This window comes from Panthera leo, chromosome E3, assembly GCF_018350215.1.
Source record: "Panthera leo isolate Ple1 chromosome E3, P.leo_Ple1_pat1.1, whole genome shotgun sequence".
Classification (NCBI taxonomy): domain Eukaryota; kingdom Metazoa; phylum Chordata; class Mammalia; order Carnivora; family Felidae; genus Panthera; species Panthera leo.
In genome coordinates, this window is record NC_056694.1 from 6,393,364 (window position 1) to 6,407,174 (window position 13,811).

At 53.5% G+C, this 13,811-nt stretch overlaps 2 protein-coding genes and 1 non-coding gene across 5 annotated transcripts; all 3 read left to right on the plus strand.

The window, feature by feature from the left end:
* Nucleotides 1-70: 70 nt before the first annotated feature.
* On the plus strand, nt 71-13,710 carry CPSF4 (cleavage and polyadenylation specific factor 4). 3 transcript variants are annotated; one of them, XM_042922546.1, is made up of 8 exons: nt 71-296; nt 1,709-1,759; nt 3,834-3,986; nt 6,440-6,535; nt 6,925-7,018; nt 8,165-8,237; nt 9,777-9,947; nt 12,803-13,710. In XM_042922546.1, the coding sequence occupies exons 1-8, from the start codon at nt 194-196 to the stop codon at nt 12,869-12,871; spliced, it is 810 nt and encodes a 269-aa protein (XP_042778480.1). In that variant the 5' UTR covers nt 71-193; the 3' UTR covers nt 12,872-13,710. The 3 variants fall into 3 exon arrangements, with proteins under 3 accessions (XP_042778480.1, XP_042778481.1, XP_042778482.1); XM_042922547.1 differs by having other exon boundaries at nt 9,852-9,947; XM_042922548.1 differs by having other exon boundaries at nt 9,855-9,947.
* Nucleotides 3,024-3,569, plus strand: LOC122210091 (60S ribosomal protein L10-like). The gene has a single exon (XM_042922553.1). The coding sequence runs from the start codon at nt 3,232-3,234 to the stop codon at nt 3,532-3,534; it is 303 nt and encodes a 100-aa protein (XP_042778487.1). The 5' UTR covers nt 3,024-3,231; the 3' UTR covers nt 3,535-3,569.
* Nucleotides 3,039-3,171, plus strand: LOC122210401. Its single transcript, XR_006198047.1, has one exon. It is a non-coding gene; the product is annotated as a small nucleolar RNA SNORA70 (small nucleolar RNA).
* Nucleotides 13,711-13,811: the final 101 nt, after the last annotated feature.

A 13,811-nucleotide genomic window follows, 5' to 3' on the forward strand; every position in this document is an offset into this window, starting at 1 on the left:
CGGGTCTGGACAGGCGAAAGGCCGGCGCGGGCTCCGGGAGCTCCCGGCATCCCTCGGGCGGCGGCGGCGGCGGCGGCGAGGCGAGGCGAGACGAGGCGGAGGACCGTGAGCGGTGGGGCCGGTGGCGGGTAGAGGTGTGAGGGCGGCGAGGGACCTCAGGGGTAGTCGGGCCGGTGTGGCCGCCGCCGCCGCCATGCAGGAAATCATCGCCAGCGTGGACCACATCAAGTTCGACTTGGAGATCGCAGTGGAGCAGCAGCTCGGGGCACAGCCGCTGCCCTTCCCCGGCATGGACAGTGAGCGCGGGGCCGGGGCTGCGGGCAAGGGGCGCGACCGACTCTGCCCCGGGACCCCTCTCCCTCGGTCCCGGGGCCTGCTCCCCATCGGGCCTGGGACTCCTTTCCTCCCCATTCTGGGACCCCCTTCAGGCTCGGGAGCCCCCCTTTCTTGGATCTTTGATCCCCTGGGGCTGTCCCAATACAACCTTCAGGAGGGCAGAACCATGTCTGGCTGTTCGAATAATTCTTGAATGAAAGCGAACGCCCTGGATTGGAAATTACTTCGCTCCCCCGACTGAAGGAAAATAATTAGATATCCACCTTTTCCACTTGCTCCCCACTTTGAGCACCCTCTTCTTGCTTTCATCAGTACTGGGCGGTTGGAGGAGTCTTGCTGGAGGAAGGACCACCTGTCCCTCTTTGTAGGAGATTCCCAATTAGACACTCAAGCTCCATTCTTCTGAGACTTGCCCCCCTGGGAGCCTATCCCTCACTTTTTCTCTGGACCCCAACTCTGGGTCATTCATCACAGCTGGGCAGCTGCCTGAGCTCCCTTCCTTCTCCACCTTCAGATGGTAGCTCCTGGCTCCGCCACCCCCCAACTTCGGTGGATGTCTCGCACTTTATTTTTATTTATTTATTTTCTAAAGTAGGCTCCACGCCCAGCACGGAGCCTGATGCCGGGCTTGAACTCACAATCTTGAGATCAAGACCTGAGCTGAGATCAAGACTTGGACACTTAAATGACCGAGCCACCCAAGTGGTGCTCCCATGTCTAGCACTTTTTTTTAAAAAACCCAGCAGTTTTCTTGTTTCCTTTCTGGACACACTTGGAATCTGATGTTGTAACATTAAAGCCTAGAGGTCATTGCGTTCAATCCACAGATGGGGCAACTGAGGCCTGGGAGGGGGAAGGGACTTGTGGAAGACCACTTGGTCTACGGCCATTCAGTACCTAGTAAAACCAGGTGAGCTCTCCAGTGTTCTTGACTGGTTCGGTCTGCAGTTCCCTATGTTGTGTTAGATCCATGTTCTCCTACCAGTCCGTGGCCTGGAAGAGCCTCCTGTAGCCTCATTCCCCTCAAGTGGCCACACTTCTCATGCACAGTCTTAGCCCTCTGGACCATCCCATGTCCAAACTGGGGGTAATTAACTTCTGTGATCTTATGCCCTAACCTTTCCACAGCCACTTGAAAGCATCTTGCTTATAGGAGGTTCTCAGAATAACTGGTCCCAGCATATGTGTCTCATGTTGCAGGGAATGGCTAAAATGAGCAGCTTTTTTCTGGCTTGGTCTGGCTTTGCATTTTTTTGCCAGAACGTTTCCTGTACCCTTTGTGGTTAAAGGCAAGGAGGGTCCCCTCCCTGTGTTTTCAGCTGTCCCTAGTCACACCTCACTTTGTTTGATGTCTCTGTTTTCCTTTCTGCAGAGTCAGGGGCTGCTGTCTGCGAATTCTTTTTGAAAGCTGCCTGTGGCAAAGGTAAGAAATCACTGGCTCCCCGACATTCCTCCTGAGGTGCTTTCCACCACCCAGCCTTCAAGCAGACTTATAGGCTGTCAGGTCTGGTTTGCTGCAGACTAACAGTGTCCCTAGATGAAATCACTGTGCTTTGGATAGGCTAGGAACACTATGGGGTATTTTGCCTGAAATTTAAAACACAGGATGGACCCTCACTCTGAGTCTGCCTTCTCACCTCACTTTCCCTGTGGCCACGAGCTGACCTGTGACATGGGCAGAAGGTGTGAGTATTGAGGTGTTTAGGTACTTTTTCAAGATTACAGAGTTAGTGAGTGGCTGAGCCAGTGTCTGAACCCAAGCCTTTCTGATTCTACAGTCTGCACAAGCTCACTGTCCTCTGTATCCTCTCATGAAAAACCCCTACAATAGTCTGTCCTGTGGAGCTTTGTTCATACTAACTGGGCTCCAACAGAGGCTGCTGGAGCCAGACCATCCATTGATTCATAAGGAGACAGATTGCAGGTGAGACCTTACATGCCATGTATCGGTCTGGGCATTTTTCTTCCTGTAGGCAAATTTATTTGGAAACTAATTTTTTTTTTTTTAATGTTTATTTATTTTTGAGACAGAGAGAGACAGAGTGTCTGACTTCAGCTCAGGGCGTGATCTCGCAGTCCATGGGTTCAAGCCCCACGTTGGGCTCTGTGCTGACAGCTCAGAGCCTGGAGCCTGCTTTGGATTCTGTGTCTCCCTCTCTCTCTGATCCTCCCCCATTCATGCTCTGTCTCTCTCTGTCTCAAAAATAAATAAACATTAAAAAAAATTTTTTTTAAGAAAAAACAGTTTCCAAAAAATAATAGTAATAAAAATAAATGAAATGATATGAGTTTCCCCCCCCAAAAAAAATAATAATAAAATGAAATGAAATAAAAATAAATACGAGTTTCCAAGGGCGCAGCTCTGTCCCATCTGGGTGGCTGGTCGCTCAGTTCCTGCCACAGAAGGCCAGTTTGTATACAGAGCATTTCTTTAATTCTGAAGTTGATTTTCTTTCCTAATTCTTGGAGGCTAAGTGGGCATTTATAACTAGAGGTGGAGCCCACTTGGGGTCCAGGCTTCTGCTGGTATCCTCTTTACCTTCTGTTTCTTAGAGCCGTGTTTCCCAAACCCCAATCTTTTTTTTTTTTTTTTTAACTACCCCTACAATTTTTGCTATGTCTGTGTATCACTAAAGCTATTCTTTAATTAACAAATAAGCTTATTTCCCCACCACCCTAAGGCTTATTAAGTTTCCATCTTACTGCAGCCAATTAAGCCGACTGTGCTCTTTTCCCATGGGGCCCGGTGTGGTGTGTCTGCAAACAGCAGCCTCCTTGGTGGTCTATACAGCCTGTTGATTGTATGGGGTGCCCTAAGGGACCTTGGAGACAGCTTTTTCTGGTGGACATTGAAGTTTGGCCTCACGCTTTCTCCAGTCTAGGCTCCAGACAGGCATGCAGGGTGCCTATGGAAAGCCCCAGGGCACAGTGGCCAGGGTCCACATTGGCCAAGTCATCATGTCCATCCGTACCAAGTTGCAGAACAAAGAGCATGTGATTGAGGCCCTACGCAAGGCCAAGTTCAAGTTCCCTGGCCACCAGAAGATACACATTTCCAAGAAGTGGGGCTTTACTAAGTTTAATGCAGACGAATTTGAAGACATGGTGGCAGAAAAGCAGCTCATCCCAGATGGCTATGGGGTCAAATACATCCCTAATCGTGGCCCCCTGGACAAATGGTGGGCTCTGCACTCATGAGAATCTCAGCACTACCCCTCCCTATTTATGCCCACCAATAAATCCTGCTTCCTATCTTAAAAAAAAAAAAAAAAGTTTCCATCTTACAGTAATATCTGTGAAAGCATGGTGTGATGTTTTAGTTAGGTTTTTCCAAAACACATAGAAAATATAGAAGTACTAAAACTTAGACGTGTGCCCATGTACTGCCTTCTGCCAGGGGCAACCACCGCCTCCCAGGACATGTTGCTCCCAGATACTGCAGGGAAATGTGGGGTGAAGGCGCCGCCCTCCTCACAGTGCGCTGTCTTTCTTGGCAGGGGGCATGTGCCCATTCCGCCATATCAGTGGCGAGAAGACGGTTGTGTGTAAGCACTGGCTGCGGGGGCTGTGCAAGAAGGGGGACCAGTGCGAGTTCCTGCACGAGTACGACATGACCAAGATGCCTGAGTGCTACTTCTACTCCAAGTTCGGTAAGCAGATGGCCCGGCCCCTCTCTGTACTCGGACATCCAGGCTCAGGAGCTCTGGAGAGGCACCCAGAACGGACACCCAGAGGGGATAAACAGCTGCTCAGGTGCCCATGGTGTCTGCTAACTCCCATCTTTACAGCTTCACATGAGAACCTCACGCAGTGCCTGCCAACCTCAGCTGGCCCTCTAGTTTCAAGTTCTTTGGAAGCTGAGGCAACTGAGGGTCCCATGGTGGGTGCAGCTGGCAGGAGGCCTTGTTTCTGCTCACGTTGACCTTTTCCCTCATATCGGCTGTTGCTTCCAGACTGGCGACTCCTTGCCCCCCAGGTCTGAGCTGGTTCCTTCTGTCTGGGAGTGCGATCCCAGGTATTACTTTGACTGTCCTAAACAGGGGGCTGTCTTGTGGTGGCCAAGAGCTCCACTCCTCACCTTGAGGTTGCCTTGCTCGCTGTATAAAGAACATGTGCCCTTGGCTATCCTGAGGACTGCATGGAGAAGCGGGGGCAGAGGGGGCTGCTCAGCAGAGCTCTTATGCTCCCTGATGGAACTAGAATCCACCGCTCTCTGCTGTGGGCGGAGGTTGCCCAGGAAGGAGCCCTGTTGGTCAGGATGAGGATGGGCTCTGGTCCTGGGACCGCTGGCCTTGTGCAGGGGCTCAGCGGGGGGCTGTAAGCCTGCTATACTTTGCGGTGGGCTGGGGGTGCTGGGGAGCACTGGACATGCAGCATGCTTTCAAAGCACTGTCATTAGGAGACATTAATTATTCCAGCAGCCCGACAGGCATGCCCTGCTGGTTTATTATGATAGTTGTGGCTTTTTTTGTAGAGGTAGCATAAGCTATGAAGTCAATGCACAGATAGTTAGAAGTAGGACCCAGGCTTCCCAGCCGCACCCCCCCCCCCCCCCCCACTGCCACCACCAAACCAGCTCTGGAACCAGCACTGGAAGGGGGGTGTCCCCTTTTCATGGAAGCCATCTCCCATCTGGATCCAAAGGCAGGAGACAGCCCTCCTGGAAGACTCTTAAGAGCACCCCTGAAGGCTGACCTGGGTTCCTTCATTCCTGCCGGGCCTGGCAACCTCCCCACTGCCTCTGATGCTCCCCTGCCTGCCCTTTCCCCACAGAGCTCGCCCCGGTGCACATGTACCATGCAGCTTCTGTTACCTGTGACACAAGTGAGGGTCCTCTTTCAGCACTGGAGTGTCGGTAGTAAACAGGAGAGACCCATTTCTCGTCCCGCGGTGCTTTTGTTCTGGTGGCCCAGGGACAGAGGCAGCTGACAGCAGTGAGACAAAGTTGAAGATGATATGCATGGGACACCTGGGTGGCTCAGTCGGTTAAGCATCAGGCTTCAGCTCAGGTCATGATCTCATCGTGAGTGAGTTTGAGCTCCACATCGGGCTCTGTGCTGCCAGCTCAGAGCCTGGAACCTGCTTCACATTCTGTGTCTCCCTGTCTCTCTGCCCCTCCCCTGCTTGCACTCTGTTTCTCTCTGTCTCTCAGCAATAAATAAATGTTAAAAAAAAAAAAATTAAAAAATAAAAGAAAATGATATGCAAGGGGCGCCTGGTGGCTCAGTCAGTTGAGTGTCCGACTTCAGCTCAGGTCGTGATCTCACGGTCCATGAGTTCGAGCCCTGCGTCAGGCTGTGTGTTGATAGCTCTGAGCCTGGAGCCTACTTCTGATTCTGTGTCTCCCTCTCTGCCCCTCCCCCACTCACACTCTGTCTCTCTCACTCTTAAGAATGAATAAACGTTAAAAAAAAAAGAAAAGAAAATGACATGCAATAAACACTCTAAAGGAAATAAACAGCAATGGGACCACATGAGGACCATATTTTCCTTTAGGCTAAGTGGTCAAGGAAGGTCTTTCTCAGGAGGGGAGACCTGAGCTGGGATCTGAAGGCTAAGAAGGGGCCGGTCACGTGGGGCGGGGGGCAATATGGCTGGGGGTGGAGGAGCCTGGGGAGGAGTAGGCTAGACCACATAGAGGCTTGCGGGTCTGGAAAGGGATTTGCGTGTTCTCTGGCCACCAGTGATCAGATTGTCCTTCCGTGTGTCACATGGATCGGGGAGGGCAAGTGCGGAGGGGGTGGATCCCGTAGTTGGGTGAACGATGCCACTGGCCAGCTGGGCCCGTTGCTCCTAAGAGGAGCTGTCATCATAAAGGCTTTATCACATTCTGCCACAGGACTTCAGCCTTGAGTTCCCAAATCTTCCCTGTTTGTTCTGAAAGGTGGAATCCTCAGACCTTTCGCCTGTCCCGGCTAGTAGATGTGAAGGGCTCATCAGGGTAGAGACCAATTATTTCCTGCTCTCAGTTGGTGCCTTTGCATATTTGGGCCCCTGCCCAGTGTCCAGGATACCCCCTTTGGGTAAGAGAGCCATGAGGTGGGTCTGGGTCTGGCTCTCCCGGAGCTGCCCCAGGTGGACGCACGTCTGGCTTTCCCTGCAGGGGAGTGCAGCAACAAGGAGTGCCCCTTCCTGCACATCGACCCTGAGTCCAAGATCAAGGACTGCCCTTGGTACGACCGTGGCTTCTGCAAGCATGGTAGGTGTCAGGGTGGCTGGGCCCCCAGCAAGACGCTGGTCCTCGCTTCCTGTCCCCACATGACCCTCTACCTGTCCCAGCAAAATCTGGTGTTAGGCATCTGGGGCTCGTGAGGCTTTTTTACACCCTCAGCTCGCCCGAGCCTCCCAAAGCTCCTGTGTGGACTGCACTCTCACCTAGATTTTCGGTAAGGAAACTATCGGTTTAGAGGTTGTGTGCCCTGCCTGCTGTCCCTTGTGAATGGATATGAGACAGAGCCAGTATCTAAAGCCCTGCTCTTGCTCTCTGCGCCCCAGGCAGTGGTGTAGGCAGGGTTCTGACTGGCACAGGGGCACGAGGCCATCCCCCGAAGAGGGGAGTCTGAGTGACCCAGACGCTTGGCTCCACAGGTCCCCTGTGCAGGCACCGGCACACACGGAGAGTCATCTGTGTGAATTACCTCGTGGGATTCTGCCCAGAGGGGCCCTCGTGTAAATTCATGCAGTGAGTAGCCAGACCCTGTTCCCCTACCCCACTCCTGCCCCAGGCCCTGCTGCCCTCTAGATCTTTCCTGGGTCCAGCTGGGCTTTGATCATTAGGTGGTGTCCCCACAGGACCTGGGGCAGGGGTCACTGCTGCTCCCTGAGCTCAGAGGTGGCTCTGCCTAGCCCAACACTTAACCTTTCCTGGGTCATAGATCTGATGAAAGCTGGGCTGCGTGCATGAGAAAAGCTCATGCCTTGTAAGGGACCTCTGGTTAAGAACCTGAGCCCTAAAGGAAGGAGACTGCAGTTTGGGGGCCTCTGTGGAGTCAGAGCTTGGGATTCCACATATACTACTTTGTATAACTCTCAAGTGTGTGTGAGAGAGGATGACGCCATTTCGCGCGTGGGAACACTGAGGCTCAGAGCTTAGCCACTGGCCTCGGTCACATGGTGGTAGGGTTGGCACCTGGTCTGAGGCAGGTCCGTAGCCTCTAAAGTGGGGTTCACCTTGCCCAGCAGGGCTCAGAGCTCCTCTCCTGGGCCTTAGTGCACATCTGTCACTTTGGGTGGTTGTGGAGTCGGACTTCTCCCTGGGGTGGCGCTGGGACCGCAGAGTAGTGTCGTTCCCCTCCACCCCCCACCCTGGGCTGCTTCTGTCCACACCACGGACACCTGCACAGAAGCATGGTATCCTGGTCACTGCCACCCAGTGGGCAGGTGGCAGGTGCTGCAGACTTGGCGCCGCTTTCTGGATGAGAGCCAGGAGCCTGCAGGGGGCCCAGGGATTCCTGCTTGCGGGGCAGCCGGGTGTGTTCCTCGGGATTGTGTCTTGTCGGAGGTGGTCTGGCACCTGAGTTAGAAGTGGATGTGGGGGCAGTGGGGGGAGGTCCCATGAACAAAAAGCCCTCCGGAGGCAGCAGCACTTTGTGAAGGTCCCGAAGCTAGATGTGGGCAGAGCTGCCCAGACAAGTCAGTTCTTTTCACCCCTGTCCCCCGAGGCTTCAGGGGCGGAGCTGAGAGCCGGCGCCCTCCCCACATCTGGGTGAGTTGCTCTGTGCTTGGGCAGAGGCTGCCTGTGATCTCCTGGGAATACCTCCTGGCATGGCCCCTCTCTCATCCCCTCTTCTCCTCTTCTTCTCATCCCCTCTGGCTGCGGGGTGACCAGCCCTCGATTTGAACTGCCGATGGGAACCACCGAGCAGCCCCCACTGCCACAGCAGACGCAGCCTCCGACAAAGGTACTGTGCCCCTGCCCCTCCCTGGCCCCGTAGTGCTGCCGGCCCCCACACTGCCTGCCCTGGTGCACGGTCCGCCACAGCCCCGGCTGGTGATGTGTGAGAAGGCAGTGAGGAGGTGGGACAGGAGGGGAGTCACCCTGAGTTCCAGCAGAAAATTCAGGGAGCAGAATGGTTTGCATCTCCCTCTAGAGGTGGAGGGCTCTCTGCTATGTCTGCTAGAGCCGAATGCCCACTTGGCTTCTCGCCCCTTCTTGCCTGGCGAGTGCCTCAGTGGCACCTCACCCCCCACCCCCGCTCCCAGGGGCCAGAGCGGAGGGCAGCTCGAGCGCCGTGGGTCTGCTGCTCTTGCTTCTGGTTCCAGCCCTTCCTGTTTCAAACAGGGAAACAAACTAGAGGGAGGGCCTCGTCTGAGGTCCCGCAGCTGGGCAGGAGCAGCTGGGGAGCAGAACTGAGGCTGACTGGTTCTCCTGCCAGTACCCTTAGCGCTCTGAGTGGAGGTTCCCAGCAGGACAGGCTGGGAACAGAGCTGAAGGACCAGCTGGCTTCACTTTTCTAGACAAGGGGGTCCCACAACCCAGCAATGGGCTGATCCCCTCAAGGATGAGGAGAGGGAGAGATGCCACAGACAAGTGGGAATCTGCAGCAGCACCCCCCGAAACCAAGGACACCCGGGAGTCAAGGGTTGGGGGCCCAGAAGAAGGGCTGGCCAGGTGCACTAAGCAGGGTCTCAACAGGCTGAGTAAACCCGCCTACTGATCTTGAATTCTTACCTATTACCTGGCTGGACTCTGACCCCATTGCCAAAGCCCTGCTCATCCTTCATTGCTACAGGCTGAGCAGCTGGTAGGGGGCATGCCCCCCCGCCCCTGGCCCCACTGCACTGACCCCCACCCTCAGGAGGCTGTGGGACGACTCAGAACTCCTCGCAAAGCCAGGAACTGGGTGTGGGTACAGCCATGACAACCTGGGGCTTTCTAGCTCAGTGCTCCTGTATTTGCGGAGGCCGGGCCGGGACCCCTCTTGGTTAGGAGGTGGCCTAGCTATCTGGCCCGAGCCCCGAGCCCCCCATCCCCCTTGCTCACATGACTCCCTAGTGGAGGGCCCTCTCAGCCCCTAGACCGCAGGTCAGCACGTCAGCCTCCAACTGTTTTTCTGTGACTGTTGCTCGCCGTGTAGGCTGCTAAACATCTGGCTGAACCAAGCGTTCATCCTGACCTGAAGCTAGAACCTCAGAAACAAAAGTAAGGCCTGCTCATGCCCTCGCCCTGCTGCCCCAGAGACCTCCTCGTCTCTTTGGTGTTTTGTTTTCTACTTTTATTTTTCGTTTTTGTGTGTCTGCATGGTGTTTTTCGGGCAGCGGCTCCTGCCATCATCACCAGATGTTTCTTTTCTGGCTGCTCTCCTGAGCAGGGCCACCGCGGAAGCCCTTCTTCCTGCTGGTCATGCGGGAGCAGTCCCGCCCTCTTTTTTCCTGTCCCCATTGGTAGTCTGCGTGCACGTGTTTTCCGCAGTAAAACCGTGTTGTGTAACTCTTTCCAGCAAAGTAACAATCCGCCATTACAAAGGTCGTCCTCCTTGATCCAGTTAACGAGTCAGAACTCTTCTCCCAATCAGCAGAGAGCCCCGCAGGTCATCGGGGTCATGCAGAGTCAAAACAGCAGCGCAGGCAACCGGGGACCCCGGCCGCTGGAGCAGGTCACCTGTTACAAGGTGAGTCCTGGGGCTGGGGGATGGGGCAGGGTCTTCACAGTCAGAGGCTGTTCCCTCATTCCCCAGACAGTTAATTTTGAAAAATGAAAACATCTATGTTTTTCCTGACCATAAAAGTGACAATGGGCTACTCTGGTGGGCTAGAGACCATGCTGCTTCCTTCCACGATACACCAGGGCCAACAGAACGATCACACATGCTGTTGAATGCAAAGACAGAGTTTGAAGGAAAGGGAGGGGAATCTTCCAGAGGCCAGTAACAAAATGGAAGCATGGGTTAAGGGAAGGGAGCCCTGAAGCTTCTGGATGTCCTCACATCCCACAAGGGCACATGCCCAAATGAGAGAGACAGCTTTACCACCCAGGAAAAAAACAGATTAGAATCCCCCTGAACAGAGTGGGACGCTCAGGGGAAGGGTAAACTTTTAAAAGTCCTGCTAGAAAACTTGTGTTGTTCTTGGCTCTGGATGGAAAGGGGGGAGAAAAGTGCCTTGAGACTTCATAGTCACCAACGGACCCTTCGTGAGTTTGGGGCTGTATGCACACCCTTGGTGAAGGCTATACAGACTTGAATTTTCTAATCGGAAACAGCCCCAAATGTGGGCCCCTGGAATCTGGCTCTATGAGGAATTTATTCTCAGCCCAACCACACAGAATTCCCACAGCTAAAGTTCCGAAGAATGAGTTCATAATCAAAAATCACAAAACCTAGAAGGAAGCAAACCCCACTGAGGGAAGTCAGCAGAAACAACTGATAGTAGAACTAGGCTTACAAAAACTTCAGATTTCAGTATTTTACAAAATACAGAATTAGTACACGCTTTCTGTAAAAACATTTAGAGGACAGAGATGTTTCAGGTACACAGTGTTATCTCTATTCCCACCTTTCCTAAAACAGCCACTTGACTTAGTGTGCTGTGTTGTCACGATTTTTGGTTTTGGTGTTCCTTCAGGCCCCATGGGGGACCCCACTTAGAGAACGGCTGTGCCAAACTTACATAAGCACGATGAAAGTACATTTTAATGTACATAGGGCTCTAGTGTGTATAACTTTCTATAGTCTCTTTTTCTTAATACTATGTTGTGGATTGAACTATGTCAATATATGTGAATGTAATCTGTTCCACTGGCTGTGTAATATAACCACAATTTACTTTCCCAGTTCTCTGTGGATAGCAGTTTATAGTTTTTGTTACTAAAAACCATGCTGAATCTAACACTTAGACCTCTGTGAGCTCTAGTCTGATAGCAGCATCCATACCTACAAGTAGAAGGTCTGAGTCAAGGGGGCGTACGCTTAGCTTAAATTGTTCCTAGAACTTTCTCTCAAGAAAGGCTGAGCCACTTCCCACAGCCATCACTCACTCACTCACTGAGCACCTGCCCTGGGCCAGCTCTACTGAGAGAACCAAGACTGTTATTGCTGTTTCCCAGGAGGGGTTTGTGTTCTGCAAGGAGGGGAAGGCAGGTGCCCCCAAGCACCCCCAGGTGCTTTAACTAAAGTTAAATGTGCACTTGGGTTCACGGAATGCCTCAGAGATTTGAGCCTGAGCCCTCCCAGGTGAGGAGAGAACAGACCGCTTTTGACCAGTCATCCATCAAGTACGAGGAAACAGAGGCATTGTAGCTGTCCTCTGGACACCCCCCGCCCCCACCCTGCCCCAGGACTCTGCAGCGAGGCCTTTGAAGCCAGCTCTCCCAAGTCCTGGAACTTACAAAGGTGTAGCCAGAACCCAACAACCTCTTCTCATGTCAGGCCCTTCATAGTTGATATTCAAGACACCTTGTAGGAATCCTGGGTTCTCCAGGGCCAGCTGTGGAAGCTGACAGACATGCCAGGTGCTGTGAGCAGGGTCCCAGTGAGTCCTTCCCTCTGGTGATCTCACCAGAGGGTCAGCCGGCAGCTCCACAGGCCACTCATCCAAAGTCACACATACATATCAGACAGCCTTGGAAAACGCAGGCACTGTGGGGTCAGGGGGATAGAGCAGACGAGAGATCTGGGCATTCCAGGGTGAGGAAGCTGGGGTTGGGAAGGCACTGGGTGCATTAGTGCAGGGTGAGTGCTCCTACCTGTCTCCTGACCCTTGTCCCGTTCTTGAGGCTGCCATTCACTACCTTTTAATTCCTTTCTTTTTGGGGAGTGAAAAGAATGAATGAAGAGAAGCTAAGGCAGGGCCTGGAAAATCAGAGCTGGGACAGGTCAGAGTCAGTGCTAGATTTTTCAAGTGATTTTCTGGGTCTGTTCACCCAAGTCTAACCATTGTCCCATCTCTCTGATCCTGTAACCACAACTTGCCCCGGGGGGGGGGGGGGGTAGCTTAAGCAAGGGTGCAAGAGGCAGGCAGGAAAACTGGGTGCAGCCCGCCCTCCGTGTCCATGCCATGACTCCCCGAGTTGGGGAAGGAGCCTTGTGGCTTCTCTCACCTTGTTGCCTCCCGTCTTCAGACAGTGCCTCAGAAAGGTAAGTGACTGGCTAGCCTGCCAGAGGGGCTTGGTCCCCAGACAGGTGGGGGAGCTCGATTCCCATGGGATTCTCCTCATCCTGCCACCCACGACAGACCTTCCATGGATAGGTCCCATGTTTGACGTGGGCCCAGCCTGCAGAAACCCCCGCTGTGTGCTCTCAGGTCACCCTCTGGCTGTGCAGCCCCCTTCCATCTGCCGAGTTCCTGGAGTTTCTGTGATACCTTTGGAGTTTCTTCGTTGTGTCTGAATGAAAGTCTGGATGACTGAGAATTCTGGAGTCCCCATACCGAACCTGGTATTTGGCAGGTGCTACCTTACCTGAAAATTGCATTTGAAAACGGTGTTGTTTTTTTGTCTCCTCCCTCCCTCCCTCCCTGCTGTTCCCAGTGTGGCGAGAAAGGACACTACGCCAACAGATGCACCAAAGGCCACTTGGCCTTTCTCAGTGGACAGTGACAGCAGCTGGAGCCAGCTCAGAGCAGCCCAAGGGTCCCCACTCTCGGGGACCACCCTGGGCCATCCTTGGGAGCGTGCACTTAACTGTTTAACGCCAGTGTTGGTGCAACTCTGGCTGGAGCAGGCAGGCAAGCACGCCAGGGTTCATCATTATGAGGGGCTACGTCTGACAGTTTCCCTATTGTTTGCTGTAAACTTTTTTAAAAGGGGACAAGTGCTCCAGTTTGGTCAAGTCGGCATCATGTCTGTCTAGGCATCGACACCTGTCCGCAATTCCCTGCACACCGCCCTCTGGGGAGGGGAGGAAGCGGTGGGGAAGGGCTCCTGCCAAGCAGTCTGTAGGGAAGGCAGCCCTTCCCCTCGAGGCCTCATTAAACACCAGTTCTTGGTGACCCCAGGGGCTGTTGGATCATTTAAAGCTGGTCATGCCTGCTTCCTCCACATCCTGCTGAATTCAGAAGCTGTGCCTGTCCGTGTGACTTGAATGAGGCGGCCCCTTGGGGCAAACTTAAGTGCACTCCTTCTCTCTACAACTGGGCCCTGCTCCAAGCTGGCAGTGGTTGAGAGGAAGGGCACAGGGCTCTCAAGTGTGAGGGGCTTTTTGTTCTGGGCTCATTTCCTTGGAGCGCCTCCTTATCAGTGGCATGGCTGAAGGTATGCCTTAAGCTGGAGCTGCAGACCACCCAGTAAATCGATGACACAGTCTATCTGTGCACCTACCTCCTGCCCCTGAACCTGGAAATGTGAGACTGTCACCTGCAGCCTGCTGGGCAAGTGGGCCTGTTCAAGTTCAGTTACAAGAACAATTTTTATGAGATCGATTAAAGCTTGTTTTTTAAGCTGCGTCTGGTTACTTCAGGGACCCACACCAAGGAGAGGACTCTTGCTCCTGGCTGCGCTCAATGCCTGACACAAAGCTTCCATACCAGAGCTTGCTTGT